Consider the following 18,253-nt stretch of genomic DNA (forward strand, 5'->3'; position numbering starts at 1 on the left):
CACGTGGGAAGGGTCTGGCTGGGAGCGGAAGCGGCGTGAAGTGCTCTTAAAATGGCGGCGTCGTGAAGTTGCATGTTGTGGGGGCCTCCGCTGAGTCCGTTGGGAGGAACTGCCAGTTTTCGCCGCTGCCTCCCTCCGCCGCCCCTCGCCATGGCGGTGACCGTCACCCTGAAGACTCTGCAGCAGCAGACATTCAAGATCCGAATGGAGCCCGACGAGACGGTGAGGGGTGGCGGGTCTTTCGTCCTCGCTTCTCTCCCCCTTCTGGCCCTCCTCTCGCGTGAAGTCTGTGCGTGGCTGTCCCCGTTAGGCGTTCTCCTCCATACCCCTCCGAAATAATCTTTGGGCAAGCATCTCTTGCTTCTCAGTGCCTTTCGCTCCCGGTGTTTCACGTGGGAGGGATCGCCCTGCCTTGTAGTGCTCTACTTTCCCAGGTTTGGAATCCGCCTTTAACCTGGCTCTCCTAGTGTCACTCCTTTAAAACAGAACAAAATATGACGTATAAGGGAAGTAGGCGATTCCTTTCCCCCCTTTAATAACTCTTGGTACCTGATCCTCTGTTGTGTTTCTGTAGTTCGATGCTGCTGAGCTGGTATTTAACAGTCTTGCTTTCTTCTTCATTTCCCCTTGAAGTCCCACACTAACAGCGTGCCGTTGCTCCAGTTTTCATACGGCTTCCTCACGTGAATAAGCCAGATAATTACATCTTGTTCCATCGTTTTCTGATGTAGGGTGATATTTAGCCTTCATTTCTGAATCTGAAATGAAATGCTCTTTTTTCCGGGGTTATATATACTCATCATGCTATTCCATTTTGGGATGGGCAGTATTATGCAAAGTACCAAGGAAGAGTATAAAGTAATAAGCAAAAGAAATTAAGGTGTAAGAAGAAAATCTAACTGAATCTAGTCAAGATAATTTCCTTACCTTTCTATTCTTGCAAACCATCCTTGTTTTCACCATGCCCATATGCTTTGTGTTCTTTAACATTCTCATCTCTCACTTTTGAGAATCTAATTTCCATCCAACCACACCTTTCTTGAACTCCCTCTTTCCTAAAACCATTCATGTTTCCATTCTAGTTGGTATGTTCTTGGAATTCTCCCATACAAAGCATATGAGGTTTCTTGGTCCATGGCATTCCTACTTGTCAGCTTTTCTTCAATAGGGAAAACAGCATTACTTAGGGTGAACTCTATGCCTTTATTTTCTGACTTTTTTTGTTGCAGCGTTATACTGATTTGTCAGGTTTTGTTTTAATGGAATGAGGTTGAAATTACTCCAGATATTAAAATACATACCAGGAATAGTTATTGGCTATTTGGTGGTGTGGTGAAGGATCATTTTATCAATAGTGGGAACTAATTTAGATGCCTCATTTGCTTCAGTCTTACAGGTTAAGAGTCATAACTTTTTTTCCAAGTAAACACAGTGCTTTGAGCTACAAAATGATTGAACCGGGCAGGAGGTTGGACTAGATGATCTCTTCTAGTCCTTACATTCTATGATTCTGTGAAATATCAATTGTTGCAAATGAGTAATACTTATCTTTACCCAGTTTCTAGTTTGATCTTAATGGTCTCTTCGCATTCAAGTTATAAAGCTGTTATAAAACTTGAAAATATATTTTTTTAAAATGTGAAAAGTATCAATTTTTTAATGAAACATGACATCCTTTTCATTTGGATGCTTTTGGTGTCAGAGCACCTGTTTCAGTTCTGAAAGTGCCTTTAGTATTAGGCCAAGTTCTCCCTCAGAATTCTGGACCTAGGTAGCAATTGCTGCTGCTCTCTACTCCAGCAAGAGTGAGAATTGAATGCTTGGCAGCTACTGTGTCTTCCCTGCACAAAAGAGTCTAGTCCTCCTAAGGGGTTTTAAAAGTTAAGAGTACATAAGGAGAGAGAACAAGTATACTAGCTCACAGCTTCCATGTTGTCTTCTTCATATTTTGTAGAGGTTTTTAACAACACGAAGAGCTTTTATAGATTAACTGTTGTCATTCCAACTTTTTGAAAAGAGAAGCCCTCTTCAGGACTTGAGTACATCATACTTATATGTGTGTGTATACAGGCATTTCTGTACCTCAGTGAACTGAACAGTAAAATTGGAATGTGCACAAAACATTCTAGACTATCATTTAGCCATAACAAGCACTGCAAACCCCCAGCAGTATGGCCTTGCAGGATTTAAAACTGGGAGTTCAGGCTTTGAGTAAGCAAGTAGATAAACTATTTCACATTATTATCAGAAGAAAAGTACCTTCCTTTAAATAGTCTTTAAATCCAAGATTTTAATTCTTGGATTACCTACCATTGCACATGGTCTCTCAGTTTTGAGGCAGAGTGTATTCATGATGGATACTATTGTGCTATTTTAGACCAACAACCCTTCAGGTCCTGCAGCATCATGGCAAATGAAATTTATACTCATGTTAAATTGCCAGAAGTGTTGTGCAACACTTCTCAAGATGCCATTAAGCAATTCAACAGCTGGAGAGTTCTCCTTTGTGTAAGTAGGAGGTGTTTCTACCTAATGACCTGGTTAATCTGAAGTAACTGTACACTTTGAATCTACCTGTATTTTTCAGTATGCTTCAGAGAATAATGATGTAATAAAATTTAGTCTTTGTTCCATTTAACAGTACTTGTATTCTGTGAAAAATTCACCTCACAGCAGCCTTCCATAACTTGAGGTTTTCCAGATGTTTTAGACATTGATCATGCTTGTTGGAGGTTTGAAGAGTTGAGTCAACACATTTGGAGAAGGGGTAAGGCTGCTCTGGCCTCATTTCTCATATCTTTGGGAACTGGAACAGTGAAGGAAACAATTCTTGATGTTCCATACAACTTAGAAGGATAATGCAACATAACTATTATTCTATATCCTTCAGCAACATTTTCCTACTTGGAACAAAAAAAAAGTACTCACTTCTGATGTTTCACCTCCTACTGGTTCTCATGGACAAAATATTTTTTTGAGGGCAGGAAGTTCATGTAAGCCACACCCTATAAAGCATATCTGCTGCCTCCTCCATATCTTTCTTTGCCCAGATGATAGAAAACTATATTTCAAAAAAGGAGAACACTGCTTGTTAGAAAGTAGTCCTCGGGTATAGTAGTCTGTTGCATAGGAAAGAATGGAGAACATACTTTTCAGAGAACAGTGCCTATCCAGTGTAACTAACACTTCTGGGTGGCCTAGTACTTTTTGGTAGAAGCAAAATAAATAAAAGCATTAATTAATTCCATATACCCTTGTCTTTGGGATGGGGAGTGATGGAGGGTCAAGGCAATAGGATCATCTTTCCTAACAATTTATAAAAACCATTGCTATTCTAAAGCCATTAGTTATAATGAAGTGCCCTTTGAAGTTCTTGCACTCAGGCCATTTCTCAATCTCTACCTCCGAATGCATCACCAACTCTTTGCATCCAGCAGCTCTTCCATGCCACATTTCTCCATCTGGCACTTGCATCTGTAGTTCAACACTGTTGGGATAGAAAGAATTGGCCTTTAAGCATTCGTTACAAGGTGGATGGTGGAGCCAGCTTGGTCTTGACCCACAGGTCCGAGTACTTAAGGAGAAGATTGAGGCTGAAAAGGGCAAGGAAGCTTTCCCCGTGTCAGGCCAGAAGCTTATATATGCTGGCAAGATCCTGAGTGATGATGTCCCCATCAAGGAGTACAAGATTGATGAGAAGAACTTCGTAGTGGTGATGGTCACCAAGGTATGGCTGAGCCTCTCCTTTGTTTCATAATGATTCTCTTGTTTCAAAGGGCTACTGTGCTTCAGCAGTCTGCCTTTGTATCAGTAGTGCTAAAAGCAGTTTTATTAGGAAATGGGGGACTGGCACTAGTCTATTAGTACTTCACAAATGGGAGTGGGTAGTCAAGAAAAGCTATTAGAGACATTGCTTTCAATACTAATCAGTACATGAAGGAGAGTTTTTGGGGCTCACCCTGCTTGATGATATAGAAATTTAGGGTGGAACAGTTTGACCTCCTTACCTGAGGCACTCCTTCTGGTTTTCTGTTAAGAACAAAACAGGCTCAGGAGCTCCTGTTTCTTCACCCACTGACGCAGCACCCACCTCAGAACCCACACCATCCTCTGGGCCTACAGCAGCTACCATCTCACCCCTCCAAGCAACCCCAACAAGTGAGGAAAAGCCTCCTGAAGAGTCAGTGACTGTTTCCCCCCTGGAATCTACAGTTGGGTAAGTTTGGCTTTCCTGACCATTTTCCACAACTCTTAACTGTTTTGTAAGTAACTTTAGAACTATATTTCAGAATGAGAGAATGGTTCTGAAAATCCAGTATTATTTGTACTTCATATGCTTTGGAAAGCCGCATTGCTAATTGTTGACTCCTAGCTTAGTCACTAGGATTTGCCAGTTTCATCCTATCCCTTTTAAAGAAATGGCCTTGATACTAGAAGCACTCCAATTGTCAAGGGTGGCAGTGGTCAAAATCTTTACACATAGCAGTTGCCGGCTGATTGTTGGTCATGGGTGAGCATAAGAGAGATTTCATTACTGAAGGGAAATCATCCATTCTTTTGCTTAGGGTTATTTTTGGACTTTCAATTTTCTTGTCCAGTTATCTGGAAGGACGCAGCTACTATTTCTTTCTCTTAAATTTGCAGCTCTGTTCCCTCTTCAGGTAGCATGGGACGTGAAGATGATGCAGCTTCCACTTTAGGTAGGTGAATATTTTTCCTTTGCTTACCAAGAAAGAAACAATTTTCAACAGCTTCACTACAACTAGCTGTTTTGTGACTGGGGCTACCGCACCTACTTTCTCATCTAGTACATTTCTTAATATCAGAGAGTCATAGCTAGCTTCTTGAAAGAAAGAGTTCATTTTGAATATACCGCCTTCTGATGGCCATTGCTGGTTAAGATTTTTCTCTTTAGCTCTGAAATTTGTGGTGTCTTGGGACACCATTGACTTTAACTTGGGTACTCAACAGGATCCCTGTTCCATTATATTTTTTTATTTAATTTTTTAAACTGACATGTTGCAAAACAAGCAGCAGCCTTCATTGTCTTAACTGACACCATAAATTTTCTTAGAAAATAAAAGTGAATTGGATCCGCCTATTACTTTATTCTGAAGTATGCCTACCTTTCCAGAAAATGGACCCTGACAAGTAGAGGTGGCAGGAAGAAAGAACTGAGACTGTAGTAGGTGGTGTTTTGATAAACTGAAACTTGTAACTGCTTGTGTCCCCTATGAAACCATTTTGTGAGAATGAATGCTTACATCATGTTCTCAAAATGTCAAATGTGCTCATCAGCCCCCAAAGGGTGAAGATTCCTGCCTTACTGCTGTACATAGAATAGAGACCTGGTGGGCAATAAATTAGTGGTATTCAGTTCTTGTCTTTTTTTTTTTTAAGGGAAAAGTTAATTACTTAACCCTAGCCTATAACTATCTCCAGTCTGGAAAAATTTAAAACTACTAGTGTAGATGAAGACTGCTGCTGCTGAAATTTGTTTCACCATTGAAGTGGCTCTCATTCTAGGCTCCAAGCTCTGCTGCTGACTAATGATACTTTGGAAGTTTAATTCCCTTCAGCCGAATTCAAATGCCCTGAGTCAAATGCCCTATAATTCAGCCTACTTGCCTCTTTGCTGGCTGTTATAGCAGCAAGAGCAAAACCTCGCATGGAGCATTGGCTTTGGGAACTAAGAATTCTGAACTCGCTCCTCCTTTCTGGAAGCTAATTAAACCCCAGGAACCTCCATCTCTGTGAAGGAAATTACGTTGTAGCTGAAATCCAAGCACTGAATGACTTACTGAGGATTTCTGTGGGTGGAGAGAGACTTGAAACCTCCATTCTGCCTTTAGCTCCCAGAAAGTATTTGAGGACCTGAGAACAGAGAGTTGGTGCTTGTATTATTGTTCAATAATACAAGCTTGCCTGCCTTTGCTTCTTGGAGGGGAGAGGCTTGAATTTCTTTTATCCAAGAAAGTAACAGTAAGCCTTCCCAATAATACAAAACTATCTTCTGTTTGTGCTTTCAGTTACTGGCTCAGAATATGAGACAATGCTGACTGAAATCATGTCAATGGGCTATGAGCGAGAGCGGGTAGTGGCAGCACTACGGGCGAGCTACAACAACCCGCACCGAGCTGTGGAATACCTGCTGACGGTGAGAACTGCTCAATTTATTCTACTCTCTGAGATATTTGGGGGTTTTCTTCATTTCTGCAAAAGAGTTGTGTTTTTTCTGTGTCGAACCCATTCTTGGTTTCTCTTTCCCTCATTGCATTGGTCTGCTACCTTGAATAGACATATTAGCACGGGTTTTTAACCATTTCGAGCAGGTCCTCAGAGGTTGAGCAAATAAGAGGCTTCTTCTCTATGATGCTTGCTAGTGTATAATGCAGGGGAAGACCAGAATGTGCCTATCTGCCAAAGGACTTGCTTATCTAAACAGATAAAAGAATTAGTTGGCCACTGGCTGGACAACAGGTGTGCATGAATGATAAGAGTGTTTCAGAATAAATTGCTGTCAGAGATAGGTAATCTTGGGTTCTCTGGATGTTTTGAAGTATGCCTTGCACAAGCTTTAACAACCATGGCCAGGGGTCAGACATGGAGTTGTAGCTCAAAACATCTGGAACAAGACTGCATATCCCTGTTTTACCTCAATCATTATATCTGCATTTGTAGGATGACATTTGCACACACAGTACAGTGAATCAACCTCTGGTTTTGTAAATATATCTCCTGCCACATCTTAGAGCAAGCTACAGAAAGTTCCCCTCTGCCCTCATCAAATCTCTTGTGGTGTTCTCAGTGATGGCCACATCTCACCAATACTGACTCTGTACTTGCTGCTAAGGAAACTGATTTGAAAATGAGCCTTGGAGATCATTGAGAATATCTTTTGTCATACAGCAGGCAATGCTATGAGGCACTGAAGTGTATGATTAAGGCCTCCATTATAGCTGACTGGCTCTCTGTGCAGTTAATGTCTCCTTGTGTACTTTTAGCAGAAGCCACTGTCTTATGAGTGGCTAACTGAACACATTCAGGATGGAAAGGCAAAGCAAAACTGTATGAACAGACTTTGCTAAATGAAACCTTTTAGAACTGAATTCTAAAGCCACTTGAACCTATCTGATCCTGTGGTCTTACATTCTTTGTTCAGTATTTATAGAGAAAAATCTAAGCCATCTAAGTTCTGAGAACTGAAATAGTGATGAGTAAATGGAATGAACTAAGGGGCACAAGCAGGTAATAGCTGTTAAGAGGCTATGATTTTGGAGCAGAGAGAAAGGCAGGCAGCTCTGCAAAATGAAAATGTTTTCTCCCTTTTCTCTGGAAGTTTTCCTGGTTTTGGAGCCAATAATAGAAACCATCTTATTATTACAGTGTTAATGAATTTCTGCACAGTTTCCACCCATGCCTGATTCTGCAGTTTACAGGAGACTTGCAGTCTGTGCACTTGGTTATGAATGTGCACCCATGGCCAGTTTCCCAGCCACTCTGGACAATGTGCCAATCAAAACACATGCTGAAAATAAAATTGTGAAAAAACTGATCTGGGAATGGTGCTGTAATTTTCTTTTTAACTTTGCAGGGCATACCGGGTAGTCCAGAACCTGAGACAGCTCCCATCCAGGAGAGCCAGCCCCAAGACCAGTCTGCACCAGAAGGTGAGTTGTCTTTTTCTCATGCCCATATAGAACATTTTCTGAGTAGGGAAGTAATTGGCACATATAATGATACTCAAGCAGTTGCTGTCTGTTGTGTGTGTGTGGGGGGGTAGCTGTTCATTCTAGAAGGCACAATGGCTCGTTCCTTTGTGTACATTCTTCAGACATTCCAAAGCCCTCTCCCTATTTGCTGCCATTCTGGTTGGATGCATGGCATTAATACTCCTTGGACCTACAGGAGAGAACCCTCTGGAATTTCTGCGAGATCAGCCCCAGTTCCAGAATATGAGGCAGGTGATACAGCAGAATCCAGCCTTGCTTCCAGCTTTGCTCCAGCAGTTAGGCCAAGAGAACCCTCAGCTGCTCCAGGTAACTTTCTTTGGGCTTGCTTTGTTTCCCTCTTCCTGGCAACACTGCAGCACATGTAAGCTATTGTGGAAGAGAAGTCTAGCTTTTGGAGGACCCCACAGAAGTCTCTCTGCTTCTCAGTGGGGTTTTTTTTTTTGTGGAGAGGGGGTATTGAAATAGTCTAAGAGGCAAAGCAAGTCATGTGTCCCTGCCTTGTCTGCTAAGAAGTGCTATGTGTGCAGTTATGTTCTCAGTTCTCATGGCTTTGATTATTTGAATTATGCCCTGTGTTGAGATGGATGTTTGTTTCTTGGGATTTTTTCATTAAGGTTGTTTCCAATCTTGCCTAAGTTACTTCCTTGTTCTAAAGATTTATCTACAGGTAGTCCTCGCTTAACAACCACAATTGGGACTGGCAACTCCATTGCTAAGTGACATGGTTAAGTGAGACATCATGTGACCACAATGGACCTACAACCTCACTTCTGCCATGGTCATTAAGTTAATCATCCACAGTCATTAAGCAAGACATCACGTGACTGTGACTTGTGATTTTACTGCCAGCTTCATTGATTTTGTTAGAAGCTGGCTGTGAAGTGTGCAAATGGCGATCATGTGACTGTGGGGACGCTGCAATGGTCGTACATGTGAGGACTGGTCATAAAGTTACTTTTCCAGTTCTGTTGTAACTTCGAACAGTTGCTAAACAGGGCAGTCATTAAGCGAGGACTATCTTTGCTGGTCACTGATGAATCAGCAGTTTGGCATGGCTTTTAATTGTATATGGATAGCTTGAAAAGCAAATGCGAGTTCATGAAACTTGAGAAAATGGTGGGCTAAGAATGGGAAAAGCAGATGGAGGAATTGAGATCAGCAGGGCATGTATCCCTGTGGTGTCCCTTCAGCTGTTCTATCATACTGAAATCCATTCTGGGTCTTGAAGTCCCAGCTCTGGAGACAATGATGTGGGTTTGTATGTTGACATATACTATACGTATGTTGTGCCTAGTTGCACAAATGTACATGCAGAGAGTGTTTGGTAATGGTAATCATTCTTCCTTTGCAGCAAATTAGTCAGCATCAAGAGCAGTTCATTCAGATGCTCAATGAACCTCTGGGTGAAATGGCTGACATCGCAGACATCGAGGGAGAGATGGGTGCTATTGGGGAAGAAGCTCCCCAGATGAACTACATCCAAGTTACGCCTCAGGAAAAAGAAGCCATAGAAAGGGTAAATGTGTTGAACTAGGGAACGGGGGCAGTGGCAAGGGAAGAAGGACCTCAGGGAATTCTTTGTCTTTCTCATCTTGACTTTTTCACTAGGGGGTTTGTTTCTAAGGATTTCCTTCTTGACATATAAAACAGTTTATTGAAGGTATGCACAGCTAATTTGGGATTGAAGGCTGTACTTGAGCCTTTCAGTGGCATGCTAGGATTGCAGTCAAAAAAGTAGTGAGTGGGCCTGAATGAAAACTAAAAAAAATGCATTTAATTAAAATGAAATGTAGCTAATATGATTATTCTTCCATCATGCATTTAATAATGTTATTCTTCAGTCACATTAAAATTACAAGTTGGTTGCAGCTTTTGGAGGCCATTAGGGATCATTCCTAGAGCTCAAGGTGTGTACTTCTGACATAGCAGCTAAAACAGCAATCACTCTTTTTGTTCTTGTAGAGAAACACTAGTCCAGCTAGCACAGAAGGGGTTGAGCTGGCAATATAACTTGTGGATTTTGCTCAGCATTAAAACCTAATCACCTTCTGTCATTCTGGAATGTGGACTAGGCTCTGATGATAACACTTAATGGCTTAATACACTTAACATTAACACTTAACGCTTAATGGCTGCGAGAATCAACTGTGTGGGCATATGCTGATTGGAATGTGAGCTCTGAAACTGCAGTGCTGCTGGTTTTTATTCTTGTATTTCTCTAAGACAAACTCATTTTAAATAGGGTTTTTGATCCTGCCTTTTTCCTCTAGTGGAGAGACTTTCTGATCTGTTGTAGTTCAGTTGGATGGAGAAGGCTACAGTCTTTACTCCAGTGTTTTACAATCAGAATACTACATCATAATTTTCAACATCAAGGAAAATACGGTTTATACCTGAAGTGTATGATTAAAATTAACACAACTCTGTTTTGCTTAAATATGATTAATAGCATACATTTATGTTTTGTGCTGAAACCACTATTAGATTCTTCTTGGATTTGGAGGGATTTTTTGGAAATAGACTAGACCTGCTGGCATGAGGAGAACTGGAGAAATGGGGCTAAGCTGGCATGGCAAGAGATAGAAAGTCAGCTCAGTTAAACCTCTGTTCATTTGCCACTTGCACATTTTCAAGAGAACTCTTAATTTAAAATAAAGAAAAATCTGTGATTTGGGGTATGTACAAAAGCATGAGACCCTGAGACTTGTATTGAGACTACAGATGATAATTGACATTTTTCCATTGTGTCTTTTTTTATGAGAAATATTGTGGAATGTCCTTTGCCCTTTCCTGGGGCAGAGTTACTAAAAATAGACTGACATAAATTTATAATATCTACTCAGAATTTCAAAAAAGGAATTATGTAGTTTTTTATTCCAATATGCTTTGGCAAAATTACTGACAATTGGTTCCTTGCTGAAAAAATAGATTGTTGCCATGAGTAGTGTTTGATGTTTTCTTTTCTTTTTCTTTCTTTCCTTTTTTTGTACCTCCTCTTTCCCCTTCCCCCTTCTTCTCCCCTCTCTCAGTTAAAGGCCCTGGGCTTTCCTGAGAGTCTGGTGATCCAGGCATATTTTGCTTGTGAGAAGAATGAAAATCTGGCAGCCAACTTCCTGCTGAGTCAGAACTTTGATGACGAGTGATAAAGGAAAAGAGTTTTATATAAAATTCTCTATATAAATATTCGTTTATTTAAAGGGGCACTACTGGGGTTGGGAGGGGTGGTATGATTTAAGAATGTCCCCAATGAATTGCTGGCTAGAGGAAAATACTCTACCTTGGAAATGGGGCAGTCGGGGAAAAAGCAGAACAAATGGACCTTCTGTTCTCTTCTCAAAAACAAGGGCGGCATTTGAGCCCAGCTGCATCCCACAACAGTCCTTAGACTGGCAAGCAAGGTGTTCAGGGAAAGGTTGGCACAGCAGATGGGTGCTGTTGGACCTTCTCCCATCTCAGATGATTGCATGTGTGCAAACAAATTGCTCTTCTGTTTGCAAATCTCACCCCTTCATGCCAGTACACAGTGCTACAATGCTGAAATTTGTGCCCATCCGTTAATTCTGTTGCTGGTATTCTCCCCTTCACTTTGCCTCAGTGTCATTTTGAAACCAATTCATCCCCATTCAAAAGGATGGCTTGTGTTAGGTGAGTGACATGCCTTCTGATGGTCTGTTTGATATTTGTTCCTGTACTGGGGAAGCTGTGCCAGGCTGATGGAATTATCTCATAATTTTGTGCACAAAAATCACATGTTTTTTTTCTATCCTGTATTTATTTTTTGTCATCACCCAGTAAGGCAACTGCCCATCTTTTATCTGCAGTTTCATGACACTGCTCTTAAAATCATTCCCAAAGAATATTAGAACAGTTTTCCTATACTCATCCAACTTTAAACACTAGGGTTTTTTACTTTTTGATTTTTTTTCTTTCTCTTTTTAATGACATCTCAGGTTTTTAGCCTGTTCTGCAGACACCTGGCTTTGAAGTCTAGCTCCTGGAGGTTGCCTGTGTAACATCCATTTTTATCACCCATCATTTAACTTTAGGAATTTGGAGCCTGCAAACCTTAATATAGTAGCAAAAAAAAAGTAGGATTTTACAAACCCAAGTAATAACTGAGTACCTTGAAGTAGCTTGAAACACATGCTCTAATTTTCTGTGTTGTGGGAATTTTAAAGAAGTTTGTTTTTTCCTAGTATTCTGATTTTACTTGTTCAAAATATTTTTTAATCTAAAGATTTCTTTTCCTAAAAGAGAATCCATTAATAGTTGGGGATACAAAACTAATACAAAGTAGTTCTGTATTAGATATTTGATAGGCTTTACTTTATTAGTTTTGGAAAATGACTGAATTGACATTTTCCTAAACATTTTAATAGGAAAACATGCAAAGAAAGATCCTGTTTTGAATTACATCTTTCAAACTGGAGCTGAACTTACTTCTGATGAAAAATCCATGGTATCTAGGGAAATTGGCTTTAACACATAGATGGATAGGTACAAAACTAAATCTTTTTTTAGTTTTGATCATCCTTCATTTTTCTGTGGGAATGTTGGTCAAAGCTGTTTTTGGTTTGAGCATCAATAAACCTGTCAGTTATCACATGTTAACTCCCCAGCTTCCTTTGATAAACCAAGCTGCCTTTCCTCACTATCCCCATAAAAAACCTGGGAGTCCCATTCTTTCCTCAGTATATGCCCATTGCAAAGAGAACCAGAGTATTGCCTCTATGCCTCCAATAATAAATTCTGAAGCCATACATTACTGCTAATTTGTGTGATATTGTTGTGTGACTATGACTGACAGTGTGCAATATATTCTTTATAAATTTAATTTGATTTCAGGACTGGTGGGTAGACATGGAGGAAAGCAGACATTTAATTCGTAAGTTTGAAAAAGTGTCCAGTGTTCAGAGCACTTTTCCCCAACCAGGTGTCCTCCATATGTGTTGGGCTTCATTTATGTTAGCTAGAGATTCTGAGAGTTGAAGTTCAACACGTCCAGAGGGCAGCAAAATGACTGTAGTTTAAGGCCTAAAAGGATATAGTCTAGATTGTTTGAAAAGAAAGTTGTTACCTTGACTGTGCTGGAATGAGACCAGTTCTGCTATGTTGTTGCATCCAACAAATTAGGCTATAACTTATGATTGCCTTATAAGTGCTATTTGAGATGGTAATTTCAGTTGATCAAAATTTTAGATAGCATCATGGTATCTTTGGATACTAAACAAATTTGAAAAGCTGCTTCTGAATTGACATTTGGCATGGAAATACTTTTCAAAGTGGCAGTGAGGGTTATCTACATGCATGCTTGCCCTGAACTGCTTGCTCCAGACTGTTAATTTCTAGTTTCCTTATCAGCAAGCAAGAACACTCATGCTGAATTATAGCTTTCTTCAAAGTAGATGGCTGAATATTGGGGTGAGTTGATGAGAGTGTGTTGCCCAATAATGGGATTTGGATGCTTAATTCTGTGCCTGAGACCCTGGGATTTAAGGGAGAGCTTTCAGTACTCCTTATTGCTCCTTTTCCCTTTTCATGATGAACAACAACAACAAAAAGGATAAAGTAAGTAAAATCAACAAACTCAAACACACAACTAGCAAAATATGTAGATTGGCCTTGTCCAACCTGGTGCTCCAGAAATGTTGGACTACAACCCTCTAATCTCCCAACCAGGGTGGGTCCAGGGATGGATGTTACTGACTTAATCCATCCGGGGTGTACCAGGCTGGGGAAGGCTGATGTACTTGCAACAAAAGTTCAGTTGCTAAGCACCAAATTTTGATTTGAAAGCACATGTGCATACCAGCATGCAATATCTTTGATACTGAGGCCTTGATGAGAAAGAAAAACCTGCAGCTGCTTGTTTTGCAAAATTGGTTAGAAAGGACTGGAAGTGGAAGAGCTTGAAAAATAAAATGAAATAAAAATGTTTTTGACCAGTTCATCTGATAAACTACTAACACTGGGGTAAGAGACTTCCACCTAGGCCCTTCTTCATCAAGTGGGATAATGGGATATTACAACTTCAGTCTGTAGGTCCTACCTGATAAAAGTCCTGTTGTTATGTCCTTCAACTTTAATTTTGGTCTAAATTGGCTTGGAGAGCTCTGTCTATGCCTCCTTTCTGTCTCAGGTTGAAATGTTCTGGGCACTGTGAACGGTGTGTGAAATAAACAAGTTGTTGAGGCCACTCAGTGGCAGGAGTGTGGTTCTCCTTCAGTGATTGTGTCTGGTTCTTTATTTCCCAAGGGGATGGTTTGGATGGGAATTGTTCTCAGCAAAGAAAGAATGTTTTGGAAGGACAAAATGGATTTCTGAAGTTACTAAAGGTATGCTATGGAGTGTGAAATTTGCCCTTGTCTGCAGCTCTTTAAAGCAGCTATGTCTTTTCCTGGATTGCATGACTGCTTTAAAGAGTTGGACACAGGTGCAACTTCCATGTTCTGTGTCCTCTGAAGCACTTGTTTGAAACTGAATCCAAAGCATTGCATTGCCCTGTTAGGATATTGACTAAGTACACTGGAAATTAATGGATTTTCAGACTACATTTTGGCTGGTAACTTGCTGGGTCTTGCATTGCTGCCTTAGAAAAGTAATTTGCTAAGCTTTGTACAAGGAAAACTGAAGGATGAAGGTAGTGGTTTCACACATCATGCTAGCCCATGGTTTACTTGACAGTTTTTTTAAGTAATTGTCTTCACACTGCACCCTAAACCATAAGCCATAGTAAACGAACACAATAGATGGATTCACTTAACATGTTAATCCAAAACTAGCCAACTCAATTATGGCTTAGTGTGATGTGTGATCCCAGCTACATTTATTGCCTTGAGTCATACAGTAAAATTAAGGCTTCAGTTTGTGTCCATGTCTAGTAGCTGACAATTCTGCCTATTTGTTCAGAATTACAAAATACGCATATCCTATTCTCTACAGACAGGAAGGAAGAGTCTAGCTCATATGATACAATATTCCCTGCTTGGAGGCAATTTTCAAGCACGTTGGTTATTTGCTGCATAATGGCCCCCTCTGGTCAGCACCACCTGGGGCCTTTGCTCAGCTATACAGAGATTGCTCCTGTCAGCCTGGATGCCTCTCTATTGTTCTTACAGGCTTCTGATCTCCTGAGTGTATCGTGTGTGGAGCTGGCTCATTGAAATGGGTGCTATCAGTGCCCAGAGAAATTTGGCTGGGAGCTAGATTCTCAAATTGGGTGACCTCTCCAAGCAAGATTATGATTGATGGCAGGTGTCCTCTGAATAGTAATTCAAATCCAACTTGCTCATTTTTGCTCAGTGCCTGCTGATGGTGTGTAGCAAAGGGAGGAAGCATGTTTGCATTTGTGTGGGCACACACATGAATATATCAGCTGTCTTTTGGCTGCCTCTTCCCAAATTGGCTAATTACATGAGATTAATGCTTAGAAGCAGCAGCTCCCTCTCTCCTAGTACCATCTGCTCTCCTGTATGAGGCCTGTTATTATTTGCCAATGTCTGGATTCTGTTTTCTAGGTTTGACCCTAACTTTAAGCTATAGGGATAACAGCAGCATCTAAATTGAGAGGCAAAGGCTGGAACTTTACTGAAAGGAGGTTCAAATGGAAGGAATTGTTTATGGGAAAGGATACAACTTAGGAGTTCACATTTTTTAAAAACCGTGCTGTTGGTTTTCAAAGTTGCAAACTTGCAGAAGGCTCCCAGCACTTAAACAATGAAGCTACTGTAGTACTTGATGGTTCCTGTCTCCAGCCTGCTTCTTCTACCCCACACCTGTTGTCTTCTCATTGCTTTGCTTATTATGGAGAGGTTTTTTTTCCAGTAGTTCTGTGTAGGGATGATCCAAATGTGGAAGTTGAACAAGTTCATATTAAATGCTTTTGAAAATTTTTAATGTACTGTAAAGATTGTGCCTTTTTAGGGATAACTTGTTACAACATGGACAATATATGGGGTTCAAATTTAATCCATTACAGTAGTCAAATCATAAGATTAGAACCTCCAGATCATATCTTTAAGTAATTCAGTGTAATGGGGCATAGATAGGAAACATAAACAGGTGAGTGTGCCATGTTGAAAGTATTAGTTCTATTTAAGAACGTATTTGCTGATAAGAAGCTGCATGATCTACAAACTGAAAAAAAAAGTCACAGGCAAAGTTGATGGGCATGGGTGAAATCAGCAAATGGCCTAAAAGTGTGTCGTCTTTTCCTTGCCATGTGAAATTAGTCAGCATAACTGTAATTTAAAGAAATGACCAGAAACGCAGTCACCTTGAACTCCCAGATACTACATAATTAATGTAAAAAGCCCTGCCTACAGAGAGTCAGGTACATTGTTGGTATGTGTCATCTTGCACTAATATTACCATTATCTGTAGGATTCCTTACACTATTTGGTGTTTTGCAGATAGATTTGATGCTGATATTTTGGAGTTATATAGTTTTATTCTAAATACAGCATTCCAGATTGCAGAAGGCTGATTTAGGGCCTGGAGCCCTAAACATTGGGGTAATTATAATAAAATTATTTCTCTTGTACTAAAAGTGGAGGGCCTGTAAAATGAAATTGTGTGGGGATTTGTTGATTCAGCCTGCGAAATGTGTAGAAGGGCATGGGCTCTTCAAGAAATAGTTACTCAAAGTCTCTAGGCTGCTCTCTGTAGAGGTGTAAAGTCATCGAGCAAGATGGGTCAGAAGGAAAACTGGACTGCCTTGAGCTGGAAGGTCTGTTTAGCATTTTTAAATGCCCAAACTGCTAGAAAAAGGGATTTTCCGAAGATCAGCTGCAGGGGATCTCAAGTCTGATCTGAAGCCTTCTGAAGAGGATCAGAGACCTTCCTACCCTGGTGGTATCAGCTTGCAACAAGGCAGAGTAGCTCTGGGCTAGATCCAAATTAGCTGGGTCCCCATGTTTTCTTTCTGTGGGAAATAGCCCCTTTCCACAGAAGGAGATTGTTTTTCTGAATCTATTTTGTCCCTTCCCCAACCCCAGTGTAGGCCATCCATTTCCTCCAAGGACTCAAGATTTTGTCAGCAAGCCAATAGATGGTGACAGAAGAGACCGACTTTCCACAGCTTCCCCTGGGATGTATGGCAAGAAGACAGGTCTCGGAATACGGTTGCTTGGGCTTGCGTTGCGGTTGCTAAGGAACCTCCTCTTGAGGCACCTCTGGGGCTGGCAGCGGAGAGGCCAGATTGCTGCTGTGAAGATGAAACAACGGCCCTGGGCTTTTGTGGAAGTGCCATAGCAGGCTTTTGGAAGCAGTTTAGCTTGAGGTAGACTGGTTACCTCTTCTTGCAATTCTACTGTTGGAATGAAATCTCTTTTTCTGAAGTGGGGGCTTAGCCACCTGCTTTACACCATCTGGATCTCATTTCATTTCTGGGCAACCATCAGGCTTTCTTCGTTTTTCCTTTAATTGAAGATTTTTGGAGTAAATGAGGTCTGGATGCTGATTGATCGGGGAGAAAAAGGCAGCTGCTTGAAATATGTCTATTGTCTAATGTTTAGTGCAACATGATTTAGAAGCACCAACACCGTAATTTTTATAGCTGCTTGAAGGTTGTGTGAGTTTTATTGGCTGAGGTGCATTTGTTTCTGAACTGCAGACCTGAAAGGTTTTTTTTTAATGAATATAAAGGAAAAGCTTAAGTAAATGAACACAGTCATAATATTAGTGAGTTTTCCAATTCCACTATTTTAATGAGAATTTCTGATACAAACTTTGGTTTTATATTAGTTTTTTTTAGACTTTGCCTTTTCTTAACTTTACAGCTTCAAATAGCATCTCAGATTTCTCCCAATTATTGTTACATGTTATGTATTAAGTGCTGTTTTTTTTTTTAATGTGCTGGCTACCAATTTGTGTAAAATTAAATATTACACCACTGGAATAAACAATATAGAGAACCAGTTTGATGTAGCGGTTAAGATACCAGCCTAGAAATTGGGAGACCATGAGTTCTAGTCCTGCCTTAGGCACAAAGCCAGCTGGGTGACTTTGGCCCAGTCAATCACACTCAGTCCTGGGAAGGAGGCAAGGGCAAAACATTTCTGAAATCTTGCCAAGAAAACTTCAGGGACTAGGCTAGGCAGTTGTCAAGAGTCAACACTGACTCAAAGGCATAAATAAAATAAATAATATGGCTTATCCATAGCTTCCAAACAATCTGAAAAGCCACAGCTTCTTTGAGAGGTTTATTGGGATTTCAAAGGTAGTTTTGCTATTACTCCTGATCATACTGCTATGTGCAACCATGTATACTTGCTCTATATATTATTGAGTGTACAATACACTTAGTTCATAGATGTCAGCTATGTTGACCAACACTAACTCATGTCAATTAAGTGTACTCTCATAGAACTTGCCACAAATCTGCAATGCACAACTGCCGACTTGAAGTTTTCCCCCTGAAAATTTAATACCATAAGCCTTTTTGTACTGTACTAGAAATACATTTATTTATTTGTCGTATTTCACCACCACCCAATGCGTATACGACGACTCTGGGCAGT

The 18,253-nt window shown here is 40.5% G+C and overlaps 1 protein-coding gene across 2 annotated transcripts; it reads left to right on the forward strand.

Annotated features, from left to right (window-relative positions):
- On the forward strand, positions 1-13,958 carry RAD23A (RAD23 homolog A, nucleotide excision repair protein). 2 transcript variants are annotated; one of them, XM_063294413.1, is made up of 9 exons: positions 1-222; positions 3,566-3,727; positions 4,038-4,216; positions 4,666-4,700; positions 6,030-6,157; positions 7,595-7,670; positions 7,909-8,039; positions 9,085-9,249; positions 10,763-13,958. In XM_063294413.1, the coding sequence occupies exons 1-9, from the start codon at positions 73-75 to the stop codon at positions 10,874-10,876; spliced, it is 1,140 nt and encodes a 379-aa protein (XP_063150483.1). In that variant the 5' UTR covers positions 1-72; the 3' UTR covers positions 10,877-13,958. The 2 variants fall into 2 exon arrangements, with proteins under 2 accessions (XP_063150483.1, XP_063150482.1); XM_063294412.1 differs by having other exon boundaries at positions 2-222; positions 4,645-4,700.
- The last annotated feature ends 4,295 nt before the right edge of the window (positions 13,959-18,253 follow it).

This window comes from Candoia aspera, chromosome 2 (assembly GCF_035149785.1).
Source record: "Candoia aspera isolate rCanAsp1 chromosome 2, rCanAsp1.hap2, whole genome shotgun sequence".
Classification (NCBI taxonomy): domain Eukaryota; kingdom Metazoa; phylum Chordata; class Lepidosauria; order Squamata; family Boidae; genus Candoia; species Candoia aspera.

Coding starts and splice junctions, on each gene's coding strand:
- RAD23A (XM_063294412.1), top strand. CDS start 73: ATGTTGTGGGGGCCTCCGCTGAGTCCGTTGGGAGGAACTGCCAGTTTT. Junction 4,701..6,029: donor TGATGCAGCTTCCACTTTAG/GTAGGTGAATAT, acceptor TTGTGCTTTCAG/TTACTGGCTCAGAATATGAG. Junction 6,158..7,594: donor CTGTGGAATACCTGCTGACG/GTGAGAACTGCT, acceptor TTAACTTTGCAG/GGCATACCGGGTAGTCCAGA.